The 19,702-nt window shown below is 39.5% G+C and overlaps 1 protein-coding gene across 1 annotated transcript in view; it reads right to left on the reverse strand.

Moving 5' to 3' along the window:
* The window catches only part of vps37d (VPS37D subunit of ESCRT-I), a 38,636-nt gene that overhangs the window by 3,254 nt on the left and 15,680 nt on the right, over positions 1-19,702 (reverse strand). Inside the window, exon 3 of the mRNA XM_024264386.2 lies at positions 7,672-7,754. Within this exon, the coding sequence (XP_024120154.1) occupies positions 7,672-7,754 (83 nt within the window). The remainder of the gene's footprint in view (positions 1-7,671; positions 7,755-19,702) is intronic.

The raw sequence follows: 19,702 nt of genomic DNA on the forward strand, positions 1-19,702 counted from the left end.
AAAATTAGTACCAAAAACAACCACAAATAATTAAAACAAAAAAATAGAGAAAAAAAACACAGAACTAGAACAAAAAACACAAAAATTTCAGTAAAATGCAAAAATAGAACAAAAATCAAACAAAAAATAGAACAAAAAAATAAAAAGAAAAATGTATTACACAAAAAGACAATTATTAGAACAAAAAAAAAATAGAATGAAAAACAAAAAGAAATTAGAACAAAAAAACACGAAAAATAGAACAAAAAAATTAGAATGAATTTTTTTATGGAATACAGTACACTTTTATATCATTCCAACACACAAAATCTTTAATAATGTTGTTTTTTTGTGGCTAATCAGAAAACTTCTTCATTTCGTATCCATCATTCACAGAGGCAGCAGCAGAAGTTTCACAGACAGAGGATGAGCGCTCTCTTCGGATGGGCTTTTCCGCTTTTTTAACTTTTTCTCAGAGGAAAAACTGTGCATGGCGACGTTTGGCTTAATGAGGCTCTCCGAGCTCCGTCTGTGTTTAGAACCTGCAGTTCTTCAAAAATAAAAGATGGAAGATCTGCTGCTGGAGCACAAGGATGTTAAAACCTGGGCTAAAAGCTCTAAAAAAACACACAGAATGTCGGTTGAAATTAATAAAAGATTTCAACAGAAAATGACATTAAATTTCTTCCTCATATCTACATGCGCTTAAAGCTTTCAGTCAGTCTGAACCAGGCTTCATTTTAACCCCATAAACATGTTTCCATCATCATTTTAAAACCAGGATCTTCTGATCAGTGTTTGGTTTTGTCCTCACAGCAACTCAAATATTTTGCTGAGATCTTCAGTGATTTAGTTCATCCATCTGATCGAGGCTCGCTGCCAAACAGCTGAGGAGGCTGGGTGTCTGAAACCAGGCTGGTACATCCCGTTTTAGGTTATCTGGGCCAGGCCAGACGGTTGGAGGCCCCTGGGTCATTCCAGTCCTGGTTTAAGGGGAGAACATGTTGATGGAGGGAACGAGCTTCACTGCTGCCGCCTCCGTCCTCCCCAGGAGTGAAGGTAGATTTGGAGTTCAGGGGTAAACAAAGCCAGGACTTGAGCCACGGGGGCAGTGAGTCAGTTTAAATAAATGCAGGTCGTTGTGGGTAAACAGAGACTGATGGAAGCGCCACTCGGTGAATCAAATAGGAGCAGCTGAGACGCTCTGAATCTACAGTTATGTAAGTGGAAACGCAAGGTTAAATAGAGTATCAATGTGGGAAAACCTTAAACACCAAAATGTAAAAAAAAAAAATTTTCAGCAGACTCCTGGCCATTAAAAAAACCTGAAATATGAAAGATCTTTATAGCAAATCCAGCTTAAGCCCACCTAAACACGGGATCTTCTTTGACTGTTTATCAACATATAAACAGATAATTTGTGCTGTAATGCAAAACTTGTACATAAAGCTGCTACTCTTCAGCATCGACACATGGGCGAGCAAGGCGGGAATTGAACTCACAATCTTCCGATCAGGAGTCGACCGCCCTACCGGTGCGCCACGCCGCACGCCTGTTGGCTGCCGTCTCCATTCATGACCACACCAACGATTAGTGCTGGGTGATATTTAAAAAATGTATAAAATACTTGATATCACGATACGATATATATCACGATATACGACAATAAAGTATATTTTCAGCTATTCTCTGAAAATATGCCTGATGTTGTGGCAGCTTTTGTGAAAAGTTGCAACAAAAGTTGCGATGTTTTTAATATAATATTGTTTTGAAAAGTGCCAAAAAAATGTTAATTATGAAATAAACTTCACATTCTCATATTCCAACTCTTTTTACTGTGACAGATGGTCTAGGAAAATACTTCATCACCACCATATACAATGTTGCTGTGCTGTAATTTAACTTGACTAGAGCTGTGAAACACAAAATGAACTTTTGGTCCTTGCTACTCATAATAACACAAATATGTGTGTTTTGATTTAAACATTTAGAATAAAATGTCGTTTTCCAGTGAAAAATTATAAACTTAATAAGTGTTGTTCCCCTTTGGCCCTGGACCACGCCTCTGGCTCGGTCTTGGCAGTGGACTTCACCCCCACCTGTCCCCCAGTCCTATCCAGCTAAACTTTATTCAAATACGTAGTTGTAGAGTTGATAAGCTGATTCTTCTTTAATAGTCCTGGTAAATCATCTGTCTGTCCTGGGAGAGGATCTCTCCTTCAGGTGGACATCCCTGAGATTTCTTCTTTTTTCCTGGAATCGGGTTTTTTAAGGAGTTTTCTCCTCACTGAGAAGGGCGGTCTAGGTGCAGGGATTTTGTGATATTGGGCTATATAAATAAAACTGAATTGAATCTGGCCCGATTTTTCCAATCATGTGATTGGCTCGAGACATCCTTAAGCATCAACACGAGTTCTGTCAACAAATCTGTCCTCTGTGACGACGCATGACCTTCACGGATCCAATACTGTCCGTAAAAAATAAACTGCATCCACTGCTGCTGCCTGCTTTAAAAACAATTCTTCAAAGCAGGACAGCTGACACATTTAAGAATTGCGCAATCAGCCTTGCTGTGTGCTCTACTGCCCCCTTGTGGTCTGCTAGCCGTATAGCAATGTGAATTGAGCAAGGCAGTTTCTTTTTCCTTTTCTAGAAAACAAACTAGGAATACAGGATGACAGAAGACTAACATAAAGTCCTGTTTGCTCCCATTTTTGTTGGTTCCTGACATAAATCTGGCTGATGAGTTTACTTTTTTTTTTAAATGTGGGGAAGAAAATTCAGAAGCTTCAAAGTGTTTGATGTGTGTTTGATGAAGAGGCAGCGAAAAGACAAGCTATTCCAGATTTTACACAACCTTAATGACTAATGGGGGGAAAAGCAAGACGATGTTTTGGAAATGGTCGTGTGTTGAAGGGTTGATGAAAACCATGAAAATCAAGACTCCATTCTCCTGAATCAATGAATTGTGTGCTGCAGAGAGCGGCGGATGACCAGGAGCTCAGAGACGTCCATCGATCCCCAGCTCAGATTAACCACAGAGACGAGTCGTTTGAAAGCTGCCGTTTATCAACAGACAACAATAGAAATCATGTTCGGTCAAACCCGTCTACATTTATTTACATGTAATAATAATCGAAGGACAATATGAAACATTTGGACGAATCTGCAGCCAAGCGTTTCCGTGTAATCAGTCAGTGGAGCCTGAGCTAATCAATCAGAGAGCAGCCGATCCAATGACTAAGTCATGAAGCTATTGATTGCTGGAGAGAGACGAGACGCTGGATCAATGCGAACCAGCAGCAGCAGTGTGGGCCTCATCTGTGAACAAACTCCATGAATATCCTGATTGGGACCAAAGGGGACACCGGGCGATCATAATGCACTCCAGACGTCTGGAGGTTTGGGGGAAGTGGCGTTTTCCAGCTGTGCTTCTTGGACATCGAATAATCAGGAGAAATAAATGAATTTCACCAGCAGCATAAATAAAAATGCTGCTTTAGTCACTTATTTTAGAGAAAGTATAGTGCCGACTAGAGCTGCCAGGATTAGTCGACCAATTGATGAATAATCGACAATTAAAATAGTTGACGACTAATTGAATAGTCGATTATTCGTTACTTTATATTATATTGAATAAGAGTGAAGTAAAGTGGAACAAAGCTGTGAGCTTTCAGCAACAAAAAATGCACTTTTGTTATATTTGAGTCTGTGAGAACAAAACTTTATCTATATTTTAGATGCTAACATCATTTTATTGTGTGATTGTTTAGTGAACATTCACACTATAGTGATTCTCTTGCTCCTTTCTGTACCTTTTTCTGAACGTAAAAACTCAATCACACTTTCAACAATCTTGGTATCAAAACATTCAGCTCGTTCAGGACATTACTGCTGGTATTTTGGTATTCATAAACTTTATAGTTTTTGAAATATTGAGCAAAATATGCTCCATAGGAAATATATGAGAAAGTCTTCAAATTTCAAATTTTTAAGAAGATTAGAACAAGTCTTTAAATATATTCATGGGCAACGTTTTATAGAAATTTTTATAAAATTTTTAGTTTAGTTTTTAGCAAAATGCTAACGTTTATGGCTAATTTGTTATCTACTGAGGTTTTTTTTAGACGAATTCAGAGTTTAGCTTATATTTTAGCAACAGGGTAACGTGTGAGTATTTTAGTTTATTGAAGAATTTTAGGCTATTTTGGAGTTTAGCTCATTTTAAAGCAATGTGCTAGCTTTTTGGCTAATTCGGCATCTATGAGGTTTTCTGAGCTAATTTGGAGTTTAGCTCATATTTTAGCAACACGCAAACATTTTGACTAATTTGTTATCTACTGAGGTTTTAATAGGCTAATTTGGAGTTTAGCTTCCATTTTAGCAAACGTTTTTACTAATTTAGTTCACTTTTAAGGCTGTTTTGGAGTTTGGGTAGTATTTAAGCAACAAGCTAGCTTTTTGGCTAATTTGGCACCTACAAAGTTTTTTATGCTAATTTGAAGTTTAGCTGATATTTTAGCAACATGCTAACATTTTTGACTAATTTTTATCTACTGAGGTTTTATAGGCTAATTTAGTTCTTAGCTTTTATTTTAGCCACATGCTAACATTTCAGACTTGTTTTAGTTTACTGTGGAATTTTCGCCTACTTTGGAGTTTAGCTAGTATTTAAGCAACACATTAAATATTTTTGTAAAATTGGGATGTGTCAGGGATTTTAAGCAATTTTACTACAAATTTTCCAGAAACTTAGGTAAACTTCAATATTCTTTTTTTTTATTAAAAAAAAAAGCAAATTTAACATTTTGCAAATAGCTTTTGCCTTTTCAGTAAATCCCTTCAGCAATTAAAGTCAACTGTGTCGGCATTTTCAGCAAAAAGCTTCAGATTCTTCAGTAACTACTTCCAGCTAAAAGAATTCACACTAGTATTATCAAATATAATGCAACTTTTCTAGTTTAATCTTGTTTTAATACCAGGAACTAATGAAGGACAGAGGCTGAACAGTTCATTAAAAGTTAATTAAACTATCATCTTCATTGTCTTTACCTTTAGTTTAAAGCTAATGATGGTTAAGATGTGTGTTTTACATCCAATTTGCACGTGATCACATTAGTCGACTAATCGGAAAAAATAATCTGTGATTACTTTACTTTAGTTCTGACTTTACCCTCATTTGAACTTGGAAACAGATTTAACTATTTGATTTAGAGGAGAAAAGATCAAATAAATAAGGCAAACACTTGTGAATGAGCCGCATTCATGCATCTGAATGTGGTTATTATTGTAGGACTGGGGGGCTTTAGCTCTTTGTGTCAAACACTCAGCGTCTTGATGAAGACAAATGATGCGGGGAGCGTTCAGATAACCAACTCCTCACTTTTTATTCCAAACAGACTTTGCTCGAGTCCACTTTCAGGGAGTTTTGTTATTGCAGTCCATAATAAGATCAGTTCAAACACAGCTGAACAGCAGTAGCTTCCCTTCAGGCTTGGATCCCCCTGATTGTTGGGATGAACTGCAACCAAAACATCTAAATTCCTGTTTTTGAACACAAAGGATTAGATCCTTTCTTTTCTGCGAGGTCACATCTCTGTTCCAGCTTGAAGGTCTTGGAAAATGGTTTGAATCAACAGTGACAGCAGCGCTGCTGATAATCTCTGCATTATAAAACACCATAATTAGGACTCCGACTTCAAAAGCTCCCAGTTTTGATCTGGAACGCCTTTAAGACCTCAGATCTTTATGCAAGCGTCGACTCCGTCTCCTCTGAATTACACATGCCAGAGAGGAAATCTGAGAAGCAGGAGCCTATTCATGTGCGCTGTGAAAGCAAAGCGAGCGATCAAATGTCACGCAGCGCAGCAGGGACGTCCTCGAGCGCCGAGGCCGCCGGTCAAAGACAGAGCGACCAAACCGCTCTACAGCAGCAGGACGCTCTGAGCTTTAAACGAGGATCTGAGGATCTCTTCCAGATGATAAAGACATCACTAGTTGGAGAGCATTTGGAGAAAATAGCCACGATATTTCAAACTGAGTCCTCCCCAATGACTGGATCTGAGAACTGGACCGAGTGAGTGTGATGTCATCCAACAAAAAACATTCCAAGCTCATCCCAAATGAGAACATGCTTTTCTTTTTGGAGTATTTTAGCAAATAAACGCCAACCTGAACTGTAAGATGCACAAAAACAAACCCTAGTTCTTTCCTCAAGAAATGCTTCCTCCAACCCAGCAGAAAAACATCTAGCATGGTGGTGTTAAGATGATAATGTGGGCTTGTTTATCCACCAAACAACATAGGGTCATTATTAACTCAAACAGAAACTCTAAAGAAGGAAAGATATTCTGTGGTAAAAGTTGAGAGAGCTCCAAAGATCAGATTAGGATGTTTAATCCACACCAACATGCAAAACAAATCATGTGTTTTGTTAAATGTTCCATTACAGATGCACTTTAACAGAACCACGAGAGCCGAGTATAACTGAGAGGTGTCCAGGTGAGCTGATGAGACCCACTGTGAATCACAGGCTGTTCTTTTATAAAGGTGTGGCTGAGAGAAGAGCAGAATCAGTCAAGAGACTCGCATAAATCAGGCCTGTGGGCATGTGAAAGCGAGTGCATTGCAGATAAACATGTCAGCATGAGTCTTTGGACTCGGCTGCCACAGTGAAGACCCTCCTTTCACAGGGTTGAACAGACACCTGTGAAAGCATCAGACGCGTGAGTGACGCCTGGGAACTTCAAATGAAAGCGGATTTGTCTCAGAAAGGAAGCTGGAATAATCTAAATCAGAGCAAGGGGAAGAGCCGTTTCCATCTGGGTGGACTGCTACCTGCATTTCTGTTGGATGTCTGCTGCATGTCGGTGGCATGTTATGTGCATGTCGGTTGCTTGTTGGCCGAATAGAATGAATGTTAAACGTATGTTGTTTGCATATCAAATTCATGCCCGTTGCATGTTGGTTGCATGTTAGATGGATGTTGGTTGCATGTTGGTTGCATGTTAGATGGATGTTGGTTGCATGTCGGTTGCATGTTAGATGGATGTCGGTTGCATGTTAGATGCATCTCGGTTGCATGTGAGGTGAATGTCGGTTGCATGTTAGATGCATCTCGGTTGCATGTGAGGTGAATGTCGGTTGCATGTGAGGTGGATGTCGGTTGCATGTTAGATGGATGTCGGTTGCATGTGAGGTGGATGTTGGTTGCATGTGAGGTGAATGTTGGTTGCATGTGAGATGAATGTCGGTTGCATGTGAGGTGAATGTTGGTTGCATGTGAGGTGGATGTTGGTTGCATGTTAGAGTGATGTTGGTTGCATGTGAGGTGGATGTTGGTTGCATGTTAGATGGAAGTCGGTTGCATGTGAGGTACATGTCGGTTGCATATTACCGGCATGTCAGTTGAATGTTAGCTGCATGTATTACATGCTTCATTCCTGAAACATTTTAGCTGCATTTTGGCAGCATGTTAGCAGCATGTGTGCACGTGTTAGCAGCATGTCGGCTGCGTGTTGGTTCCATGTTACCGGGACATCAGCTGCATGTCTGCAGCATGTCATGCATGTGTGCTGCATGCCAGCAAAACCCACAGAAGCAAAAGGATTCACAGCATTCTGAAAACTCCCCACAACAGATACAAAAACACCGTCTGCCTCTGAAAGAAAAGCAGTTCTCATGTCGTCTTACCTCTGACTGCTCCTCAGCCCGTGCCACCTCCTCCTGCAGGAGGTTCTGCGCCGTCTGCAGGCTGTGCTTCTGTCCGCGAGCGTCTGCAATGACAGAGAAACATCACTGATGCATGTGGAGTGATGAAGATGAAGCTCGACTTCACTGGAGCTGCAGGACAAATCCAGAAACCAAGAAACCGCAGCAGAGAAAATCCTTTTCCAAATCACTTAAAGGCTTCGTGTTATGTGCTGATGAGGGGGGGGGGGCACTTTTTGACCCTTGAAATTAAATAAATAAAAAAGAGGAAATATGCATATTTGTGTTATTTTGGGAGACTGGTTACTTTTCATCTGACCACAGATCTGAGTCTCCTCAGTGTTTTCATGATCCACCACGTAGCTTTAACCACAAGTACTGTTTCACCAATACAAAGACGGGCTTCATTTAAATTATTCAAGCAACTTTAAACAAAAATCCAACTCTAAACTTTAAAGAACAACTGAACTATAAGAAAAGTGTCTTATAGTCGGAGAAAAACATGAAAGCAACTAAAACAAAGGAGAAGATAATTTAATTTGAGGCCTTTTAAGATCAAACCCAACAAAAACTGTGATTATTTTCTGCCCAGCAGCAAAATATGAGGTCTGGAAATATGACCTAAAGCTAATAAAACATAATTTCATAATCATAGTCACACAAAAGCATTTAAATATTTTTTACCTTATTTTTCCATCTGTACTTTGAGAAAAAAAACCTTCCCTGATGTAAATTTTCCTTTTTAAAAACCGGAAAAACGTTTTAATCCAAACACAGCAGGTTGGAGCTGAACCAATAAACCAGTCTGTAGACGCAGATGCCAGTTAAAAAAACAAAATAGCCCCCCGCCGGACCGTAGACGACCTTTTCAATGAACAGCAAGATGGCAGCTTGAAATGCTGTATTATGAACAAACAGTAATTAAGAAAAAAATCAATAAAATATTAGCAGAAAGATCATTTTTCATTCTGACTGCGAGGAAAAGGTTGTTTTCAAAGCTCGTCTGAGCAAAGTTTTCACCCCTGACACAGACTAAAAAATTTGCATGCACCTAGTGTCCGGTGAAAAGGAATTTTTGACATATTTAACAAACTTCGCCCAAAAAAGATGACATCACAGCAAGAGAAACTGTCAAAATACATTTTAAAAGAAACAAATGGGGCCAAAATATCTCATGGGGGTCAAAAGAAATACTTCAAAATGCCTAACAAAACCAAATCATAAACGTCAGGGACATCCAATGGAATGTTTAAAATTATTATGGGATGTAAACAGGATATATGGCTAGTCGGCTATTTAAAAATGTTGTTAATTTTCACATTTCCCCACTTTGGGAAAGGAAAGCTTTTGTTTGAGCAATTTTGACTAAATTTCACAGACGCCACCAGGTTAACTCCACAACACAATTGGAAGCTTTATTGACCAGTGACCTTAGGAAAGAGGTCACCATCTTGAATTCTACCAAAAATAAAAAAAAATAATCACCTTTAGTACCTTCAACCAATTTAAACCTCCTAGGAATTTCTATCTATCACTCCGAACTCCTACGGCGTCATTGGAAAGTTCCTGAAGAATAAATGTTGGCTTTAAAGTTTGTACGTTTTGAATGGTGCTAGCGCGGCGAAGCGGCAAAAGTGGCGTTTGTCTATTGTTTGGACATTTTTTACTGTAAATTTGTGAAAATGTAATACATGAATCTTTGGTTAAAGCTGAACAAAATGATATAACATACAATATGACCAAATAAGGAATGTGGGTGTGGTTAATAAAAATCTCTGTTGCCAAGGAAATCCAAAAATGTACTTTGGCCGATTTTTCTAAAAATTGTGTCAATCTGTTCGTCACCCGCAGATGACCAAAAAATAAAATGGTTGCTACGAAGATAAAACCAACAGAAAAGCTGCCATTTTTAAATAAGTGTTTTTTTTTGTTTTTTTTTTAATTGGGCCAAAATCTCCTATGGGGCTCAAAACGAATATTTCAAAATTCACAAACCAAAACATCAACGTTTTGGACATCCGAAGGAATTTTTGAAATTATTATGGGATGTCCACAGGATCTAATGGCTAGGCTGTATTTGACATTTTCCCATTTTCCCACAATATAGGAAAAGAAAGCTTTTGCTTGAGCAATTTTGACAAAATTTCACACACGCCATCATGTTAACTGTACAACCACAATTGAAGTTTAATTGGCTTTTGGCTATGGGAGGAGGCTGTCACCTTGAATTTTACAAATAAATAAATAAATCCCCTCTAGTACCTTCTATAAATGTGAACTTCGCCAGGGAATTTCGATCCCTCGCCTTCGTACTCTTTGAGCATCATTGGGAAACTCTCAGGGAATAAATGTTGGTTTTAAAGTTAAAATTGCATAGATCTGTTCATCACCCCCAGATGACCAAAATATAATATGGTTGCTATGGATATAAAAGCAACAGAAAAGCTGCCATATTAAAAAAAAGTGTTTTTTTCCTATGACTTTGTCTCGTCCAGCTTTGACCAGGGTGGCTAGGGCAGATGGGGAGAGTGAGGGGCGGGTAGCAGCCGCCCAGCCAGTTGGGTAGGTCAAAAGAGGACAGTGAGGGGGGTCTGGGTAGCTGTTCCTTAATTATTCTTTACTAATGAATGTTTTTTTTTTTCAACAAATGAGGAGCAATTCCAAAGATGTTTGTACTTTAATACAACCTGTTATTTTCCCTTTCCCCCATTTCTCTAATTTTGTGTGAATATTTTATCTAAATATTGAATTGAAGTTGCACCCAGCTGCTTGTCTCTACGTTTAAAGACCCATAGTCTGTTTAAATCTCCTATTTAGAGCAATTTAATGCAATTTCTGGATGTTTTGGATAAAAGCGACGCCTTGTGCTTTAGAGACGGATTTCCTGGTTCAGCTTTGCCGATTCTAAAACGAGGAATAAAACGAAACATGTAAGCAGCCGGAGCAGTCCCAGCGTGTCTTCACCTCCCGCGGATCACGGCCAGTAATCCTGCAGAACGGGCCTGACCCATCTGACTGCAGAGTGTGTCCAGTCCCTGCCAGAGATGATGTGACAGCCACGCCACTCCCGACAAGTCATACCGGGTTCAGCAGAGACCGCGGGGCAAAGAAAGGTCGCAGTAATGATGCTAATAACTCGGAGCCCTGCAGGGACATTTCCACCCCGCCCATCATAGCCAATACGTGCAGGGGGCGGGGGTGCTTTTCCAAACATAATGTTCTCTGCTTCTCACATCTTTGCGAGTTGACCAAAAGAGGTTTGCGGTCTGGAAAACGTTGCAGCTCTAACAAACCTTCATCCTCCTGCATTAATAATCTTTCACAGCACCTCACAACGAGAACATCTGAGCCCGCTGTGATACGACGCAGCCATGCATTAAGGAGCAGCCCTGTTCTTGACCTAACGCTGCACGTGCTGGGGGAGGGGCTGCGGCGAGAGGTGATGAGCGCACAAACAGTCGGACAGCAGCTGGGTGTGACCTACATTTGGGGTAGTGATGGGGAAGAGGAGCCCCGGGGCCTCAGGAGGGTGGTGTCGGAGCTGAGATGAGACCAGGAGCAGCATGGAGGACGTGAACTTCAGACATCCTGACGTCTGCCAATTCAGAGCCAATCAAGCTGAAAGGAATGAAGCATTTCTGAAGACTCTGTGTCCTCCTCAATAACATCAGTTTGTCCTTTTCTGGTCACTAAACTGGGTTCAGGTCAGGAGGGGGCCACCTCCAGCAGTGATGCTCAGATCCCCATCTCAGCCTCTTGTTCTAACCATTTTAGTAGGGATGTAAGAAAATATCGATTCAGTGAAATATCGCGATACTTTATTTGGTGATACTTGTTTCAATTTAAAACACCGTCAATTATGCAAGCACAAATCCAAAGTTACGCACAAATCAGGAATTACGCAAGCATAAATCAGAGTGATACTTCTTTCTCTCCATACTTTGGCTCATTTCAGTCGCAGCTTCATTAGTTCAAGCTTTTTCTAGCATCCGGTTTTCTGATCGAAGGCAATTTAAATTTAGAAAATACTCAGAATGACAGTTTTACTGGTAATTTATTTTATTTAGGTACTCTATGATGAGAAAATGCTATCAGAACATGTATTAAACTCAATAAAGATGATTTTCATTGGAGAGGGTCTTAATGAGACTCCAACTCTACCACCTGCAGACGGGAGTCCTCGCCAACAACCCCGCAGGAAGTCAAACATCTGAGATCGAAGCACAAAATGAGACCCCAACTGCCCTGTTATAATAAATGAGGATCTTGATGATGTAAATATCCAGCTGAAAGATCTACTAGTGACATCAAAATCACTAACTTCCTGTTTACGCCCACCTGTTTTTATATTCAGTTAACTTTCATGTGAGGACGCCGGTTCCCTGAAACGCCATCCCTCCATCCCTCTCTATTCCCGCTTCTTTCCATTTGGGGTCACAGGATTTCCTGAAACGTTTTTTGGGAAATGAACCGTGCTGCTCTGAACATGTGAAGACTGAACTCCAGCTGGGAGGGAAAAGGTTTTGTCTTCACTCATTTCAGAATCCTGAGAAGCAGCAAAGCCACATGGGAAATCCCCACATTAGCCTACTTTATATTAAAGTTTAAAGCCGACGGAACCAAAGTGTTACGACTTTGATACCATTTAGGTGAGCCTTTCTTTATTAATGGCAGCTAATAAATGAATGATACGTTTCTGACATGAATCTTAATGGGTTTGAGCTCAGAAAATCTGCAGAAAATGTGTTTAACGCTGAGCACAAGTCCAAGTTCATAGTTTTGTTTCTCAGAAGAATAAAGCTGTTCTTTCTTATGCAGCCTGAATAAATTATGTGCACTGCATGTTTTTAAAAAAGCCAAAGCTGAAAAATAAACAGTAAAATAAATCTGTAACTGCTGCAGTTTGACACATTAAACATCGTTTTATTCCAGCAAAAAGAATGTTAGTGGAAGCACACTTTTTATTTAATATATGCATAAATAGGTGTATTTCATTGATCGACATCTACTATTTAAATGTCAATCTATAAAATTAAGGCTTTTCTTTACATTTGCCTGCATTTTATTTGCATTATATTTTATTTAATAAACAAATTTTAAGGTTCAAAAGCAAAAATATATAAAAACTGAACAACTTGTTAATTAAACTGCATTTATGATTCGATGCAACATAAATAAACTATTAACATGAACCGTTTTTGATTGCACAATTCTAGAGTTTAAACTTCACAGACCGTGACATCCTCATCAGACTGTAACATCCGCTCCAGCTCAAACAGCGTCTTTGCAGACATGATATAACTTGTCTGTTGCCTTTATGTCATCAATCTCTGAAATCACTCAAACTAGGAAAAAAAAGTCTATTTCTTTCAGCAGTGAAACTTTTTTTTTTGTCTTTCTGTGACAATCATCTTTTAGAACTTGCTTCTCTTGGTCGAGGACACATGTTACAGCATATTCAAAGAATTTAGAAAATAATGCATTCCTACAGTTTCCATGGCAACTGCTGCATCTTTGACCCCTCCGCTAATGAAAGCGGAGTAGATCGTTTTCAAAGAAGACGATCTGATGTGTGCGTCAAATGTTTGCGTACGACAGCTTTCATGCGGGGTGAACGTGCAGCAACGCTGCGCCGCCGGCTCTAGCCGAGTCGCCTCCTGCATGCCAAGAGGAGGAGAAGAAGTTCCTCTGGAAAAACGCAGCTCTGAGGAGGGAGTGAGGTGACTCCCAAAGTCGGATTTTACTCTTCTGATGTCGCAGAATCACGACAACACTGAGATTTATGAAAACAAAACCAAACAAAGTGGTCAAGCTAGTGCTTATCTTAGCTCAATGCGTGGCTAAAATGTTCTTAGATTAAAATATTCTGCATTATAAAGTTCCCCTGTAATGAAAATTTTAATTAAAGCCCTGAACGCCCCCCCCTCTGACCCGGCCTCACTGGCTGAGCGGCCGATACAGACCCCTCACTCTACCTCTGGCCAGATCTGCATGTGACAAACGCACACATTTTCAAAATGGCGGCTTTTTGGTTGGTTTTTACAAGTAAGAATAAACGCCTGATCAGAATAAAAACGCCCTTTGGAATACTCCAATCCAATCAGACACTCATTTGGATCAAAATTTCCTTCAACTCGAGATAGGTGGGTTATACCGATTGATGATTAGTGCTGCCAAAAACAATTATTTTAATAGTCGACTAATCGGGTCATGTGCAAACTGGATGTAAAGCACACATCTTAACCGACATTAGCTTTAAACTAACAAAAAACTAGATGTATAGCATTACTTGTGATAATGCTAGAGGTGAATGTTGAATTTGGCAGATGAAGATGCTGAAATTGATAGCTGAAATCACTGAAGTTGATAGCCAGCTAAAAATATTGTTTAAATGCCAAATTAGCCCAAAATACAAAAAATACAAAAAAGTCCAAGTTAGTCAAAATAGCTAGCATCCAGCTGAAATATTAGCTAAATTCCAAAATAGCCTTAAAAACTGAGTAGCTAGCATGCAGCTGAAATATTAGTTAAACTCCAAATTATAAAAAAAAATACATAAATAAATAAAATTATTTAAAAAAATCCAAAATTAGCCAAAATAGCTAGCATGCAGTTGAAATATTAGCTAAACTCCAAAATGGCCCAAAAAACAAAAACAGCCAAAATTAACTAAAATAGCTAACATGTAACTGAAATATAAGCTAAACTTAAAATTAGCCTAAAAAACTGAAAAAATCCTAAATTAGCCAAAATAGCTAGCATGTAGCTGAAATTCCAGAATAGCCTAAAAAACCTTAATAAATGTCAAAATAGTCCGAAAAGCTAGCAAAATGTAATTATAAATGTAGACTAATCGACTATTAGTCGTCGACTAATCGTGGCAGCCCTACATAGCACCAAACAAACCAACTAAATCAATCACTTTTCTACGCATTTGCAAACACTTAATGCGCTATTGATGGGAACTGTCATCATCAGCTCAAGTCGAGTAGAGATTTCAGTAATCGTAGGGGTCCAGGTGTCGGTATGACATAAAGCAAACAGCTTCCAAGTGTCAGAAATCCTCCAGAACGCAAAGAACTGATAAGGTCCCGGCCTGTCACAGACGGCCTTCAGACGAAGGAAAATTTTACTAAATAATCAAAAAATAACTCCCAAACGTCACTAAAGAAAAGATTTGTTTTTCCCCCCTGAAGATAAAGTTAGCGTGACAGTTGTCCGTCAAAGACCAGAACCCTGAACTTGTCTCACATCACACGTTGTGGGGAGTGACAGCTCTGCGTCATTAGAGGTTTTTAGAGCCACTGCAGCATAATCAGATCAACTGTCCCACGCCGGCGCTTCTCATGCCCGCAGATGTTCAGCCCGCTCCAGAGTCAGCATTCAAAGCCCTTCTCGTGATTCGAGGCGAAGTGGAGTCTAAACACGCATCGTGTTCTTATCAGACTGCTGCCGGGGAGCGCTGATGGATGTGACGGGGGGGCGGAGCCGCAACGTCTCTGCAAACAGCTGATGTGGACGTCTCAAAGGCCCCTGCCAACGCTGCTGGAGTCCCTCTGTGTGAGCCCAGATAATGTCAGGGAAAAGTTCACCTCTGTCACAAGCTGGAGACGAAGGGGGGACCGTTTAACCGGATCAGCTGTGCAGCTTCAGGCTTTGAAAAGCAGATCCATGCTGGTGTTTCCAGACCTCACAGGCTCTAGTGATGTTCTCAGGAACATCCTCCTGGTCAAACCTAAACTTTGGTTTTCACTTCATAGCAGTTTATAATCGCTTGTAAAGCAGTGACATGCAGGTAGGGGAGGCTGTGCCTCACTAGAAAAATATAGCTTAAATGCATAAATTAAATAAAATTAATATATATATATATATATATATATATAAATATATATATTTAAATATGTCTTTTCTATGATTACCCTTTTCTGTGTGGGTTTTCAATGTTTCTTCGGTGAAAAAGCAGAAATTTTACGATTTTCCTATTCAAATACACCAATCAGCGCTGGCTGAAGCAACTGTAGCTTTCATAAGGGTAATTTTTTTCTATGCTACAATTTATAGATGGAAAAAATGTTAAAATGAAATCTAAAACAACACACTAACTGTTGTATATCAAATGGTGAATAAGCTGCTCTGAAGGGTTCAGATGTTTGTAAATCTGACTGATGACGTCAGTGCCTCGCCGTGAACCTCGCTGCAGGTCACTGTTGTAAAGCCATTGGAAGGGAATCGCTGCAAAATGAGAGACAAGCTGATGACATCATCAGTGATTTATAACTTTACTCTTGCAACACGATCCTGTCCATTTAACTTTAACTTATTCTGAGTGATTAGAATGTGCAAAGTGAAGCTCGTCTTCTACTGACTCTCTATAGGTTTGTGCAGCAGAGTAGAGCTGCCACGATTAGTCGACTAATTAGCGACTAATTTAATAGTCAATTAGTCGTTTCTTTATAATATATGGAGTCAGAGTGTACTAAAGTTGAAAGTTATAATGATATTTTGCTAGCTTTTTGGACTATTTTGATATTTATGAAGGTTTTTTTATGCTATTTGGAGTTTAGCTAATATTTCAGCTACATGCTAGCTATTATGGCAAACTTAAGCTTTATTTTTTGACAGTTTTGGAATTTAGCTAATATTTCATACATGGTAGCTGTTTTGACAAATTTGGGATTATTAAAAAAAGTTTTAGGCTAATTTGGAGTTTAGCTAATATTTCAGGTGCATGCTAGCTATTTTGGCTAATTTCGTTTTTTTTGTTAGTTTTTTAGGCTGTTTTGTGGTTTAGCTAATATTTCAGCTACATGCTAGCTGTTTTGACAAATTTAGGATTTTTTTTTTACTTTTTAGGCTAGTTTGGCAATTACAGTAACTAATATTTTAGCTGGCTATCGGCTTCAGCATCTTCAGCTATTGCCACTAGCATCTTCAGCTATTGTCACTAGCATCTTCAGCTATTGCCACTAGCATCTTCAGCTATTGCCACTAGCATCTTCAGCGGCCAAATTCAGCGTACAGCATTCATCGCAGATAATGCTAGTGTGAATATACATAGTTTTTAGTCAGTTTAAAGCTAATGATGGTAAAGATGTGTGTTTTACATCCCGATTAGTCAACCAATTGTAAAAAATAATCTGTAATTTGTCAACTAATAAAATAATCGTTTGTGGCAGCACTACTGCAGAGTCAAGAGCAGAAGAAGCTGGAGAGCAAACGGATGCATTCGTGGTCGGGGGAGAAAGAGCTCATTTATAGAATGACAACAGGAAGAAACCCGACGAGCCCTCAGCTATGCCCCAAAACAACGTGCACCATAAAGAAAATCCCCACATGGAAGGAAATGAGATAAAGGAAGGCGGTGCATCATTTTTCAGTCTGTCTGAATGAATCTACGATGATGCAAACTCATGTTTGCACGCATATCTCTGCATTCTCTAGTTGTGGTCGTAAAGGTATGGGGGCTGTGCATTGCAATTGAAAGGAAAGCCCCCACAGTGATGGGAAGTATAGTGTGTAGGTCTTTGTGCATTTCCTACAACCAGAGAGGAAGAAAGTCCTGCAGGAAACAACGCTTCAATGCAGCATTTGTGAAATATGAGATTTGAAATTTATGGGCGTGCTTGTGTGCGTGCTGCAGTCGCCTGATATGCAGAGATTTAACAACCTGGAGAGGAGGCAGCTCGTTCTGCAGGCTCGGACACACGTCGCCCATGCAGATTCACCTGCACGTTTCAGGCCCGTTTCCTTCAGATTCGATGCTGTTCCACCCGTCAGTTGTTCTGAGAGTCGTGTTTTCCTCTCTGCTGCTCTCAGAGATGTCATCTCAGAACGAGCTTGTTTGGTCTGCGGTGGGTTTTGATAGGAGGACTCGAGATAAGAATAGCTTCTGAGAACATTCGGCACAAAAGATCTTCTTTCAGGTGCTGGCAAGTCTCTCTGCAGTTGGATGTCCAGGCTTGTTTGAGAACATGCCAGCAAAGACGTTAGACATGACAGGAGCTTCTGCTTGAACGCCTTCAAAATAAAAGCACAGACGTGGATGAGGTTGGACTCCGTCTCACGGCTTTCCCTCAACTATGATGGATTTAACGCCCGACCTGCTGGTAACGCCGCCAGGCTGCTGCATATCAATGAGGCTCTGATGGAGCAGCAGCTGGAAGTAACACAAACATGTAGATACCATCCCTGGCTTTTAATGACCGCAATTCTTTCCACCCAGAAAGCTGCTAATGCGCCGAACAGCTAGCAGGAAGAAATTCTGCCCGACCGATCCGCTGCCGTTTACACACAAATAGGTCATGCCATCACAAATGGGGCCTTGCAGGACTTGGATGCAGCCGAGGCTTGAAAATCAGCCAGCGGGTTCGCACTGGAACATGACCCTGCAGCACTTTTCTGTTTGTTCACTGCAACGACACAAAGCATGCGATAACAGCCTCACAGCTTCTTTAGAGCGCTGCCAGCAGAAAGCAACACGTTCACATCTCCTCTTTGCCTTTTCCTCTTGAACTTTCTGCTGCGTCTGCATGAGGATTTTTTCCGCCGTGTTAAGCCAGGGTCAGCTCAGAGTGAATGTTGGCTTTAGAACCACTTTCGAATGCCAGAGCTGATGTTTCCACCAGCAGAGGAGCTCCTCACAGAGTCCACAGTCAGATTCCTCTCATGTTAGTTTGTCAACAGATTCTATGGACAACTATTCACCAGGCAGCTTTATGGTGCAAACAAGTAAGAAAGCTGACATAATGTTATAGCTGTCGGCTCACACGAGTTCTTCCTGCTGGAACACCAGAGCAGAACTGTCCAGGTGAGAATAATCATCAGAAATGTTCTGTCTGACCAACAGAGGTAAACTAAAATCAGGCTTAAATTATAAAGTATCATACGTTAAAGCTTCAACCAGGCATCACCAACCATAGGGCTGTAACGAGTAGCTGAATAGTCAAATATCTACAATATGTACTTAAATCATCAATTTGAGATCTTTGTAAATGTGGCAAAAACACACTTCAGAGAAGTGAATTATTGTGCTACAGTCACCAGAAGTAAATAAATCTTAAAAGTAAAATCTTGAGTAAGCTTCACATTTTCAAACTTAAATTATCAAGTGTTTTTGTAGATGAAAAAAAAAATTGATGGAAGTTCAGTCCCACGCAGTAGTATCGGGTGATGCAGAAAAAAATTGTATATCACGATATAAGTCAGACTACATCAAAATATCGATATATCACGATATACCAGAATAAAGAAGGTTTTTAGTTATACTCTGAAAAAAAATGACAAAAAATGTCACAAAAATGGGTTTAAAGTGCCCAACAGTTACAAGCACATTTTTGCACAAAACTTCAGCTATAAAAAGAAACAAATAAAAACAGAAATGGCACAAAAGACACTTTTATATCCCCAACACGATATGTATCGTCATATCGTCCAGCACTACAACGGGCTATTAGGAACAATTCTCTAACAAAACCAAAACATTTAATTACAACTATAAAGTCATAAATTTATGAGAAGACTCCTAACTGTTAGATAACAAATTTAAGTCATTATGATTTTAAGTCATAATTGTATTATTTTAAACCTTGTATATTTATGACTGCAAATACTGTATACTTTAAGGAGAAAGAAGTCACAAATTACAAATATAGCTATAGATTTATTATTTTAATCTAGTACATTTACGACTTTAAAACCCATACATTTACGAGAAAAAAAGTTGTGAGAAAGGACTCTAAAGTTGTCTGTTTATTGGAGTTGTGTCAGAAGACGTGGAGCACTTCGTGAAGCGTTATTACGGTTTCAAAACCAAATTAGGGCTGCCACGATTAGTCAACTAATCGACAACTAATCTACTATTAAAATAGTCGACAACTAATTTAATAGTCGATCAGTTGTTGCTTTATATTACATGGATTATATGAATTAGGAGTTTAGCTAATATTTCAGCTACATGCTAGCTATTTTGCTTATTTTCTATTTTTCATTTTTTTAGGCTAATTTGGATTTTACC

Source organism: Oryzias melastigma, linkage group LG14, assembly GCF_002922805.2.
Source record: "Oryzias melastigma strain HK-1 linkage group LG14, ASM292280v2, whole genome shotgun sequence".
Taxonomy (NCBI): domain Eukaryota; kingdom Metazoa; phylum Chordata; class Actinopteri; order Beloniformes; family Adrianichthyidae; genus Oryzias; species Oryzias melastigma.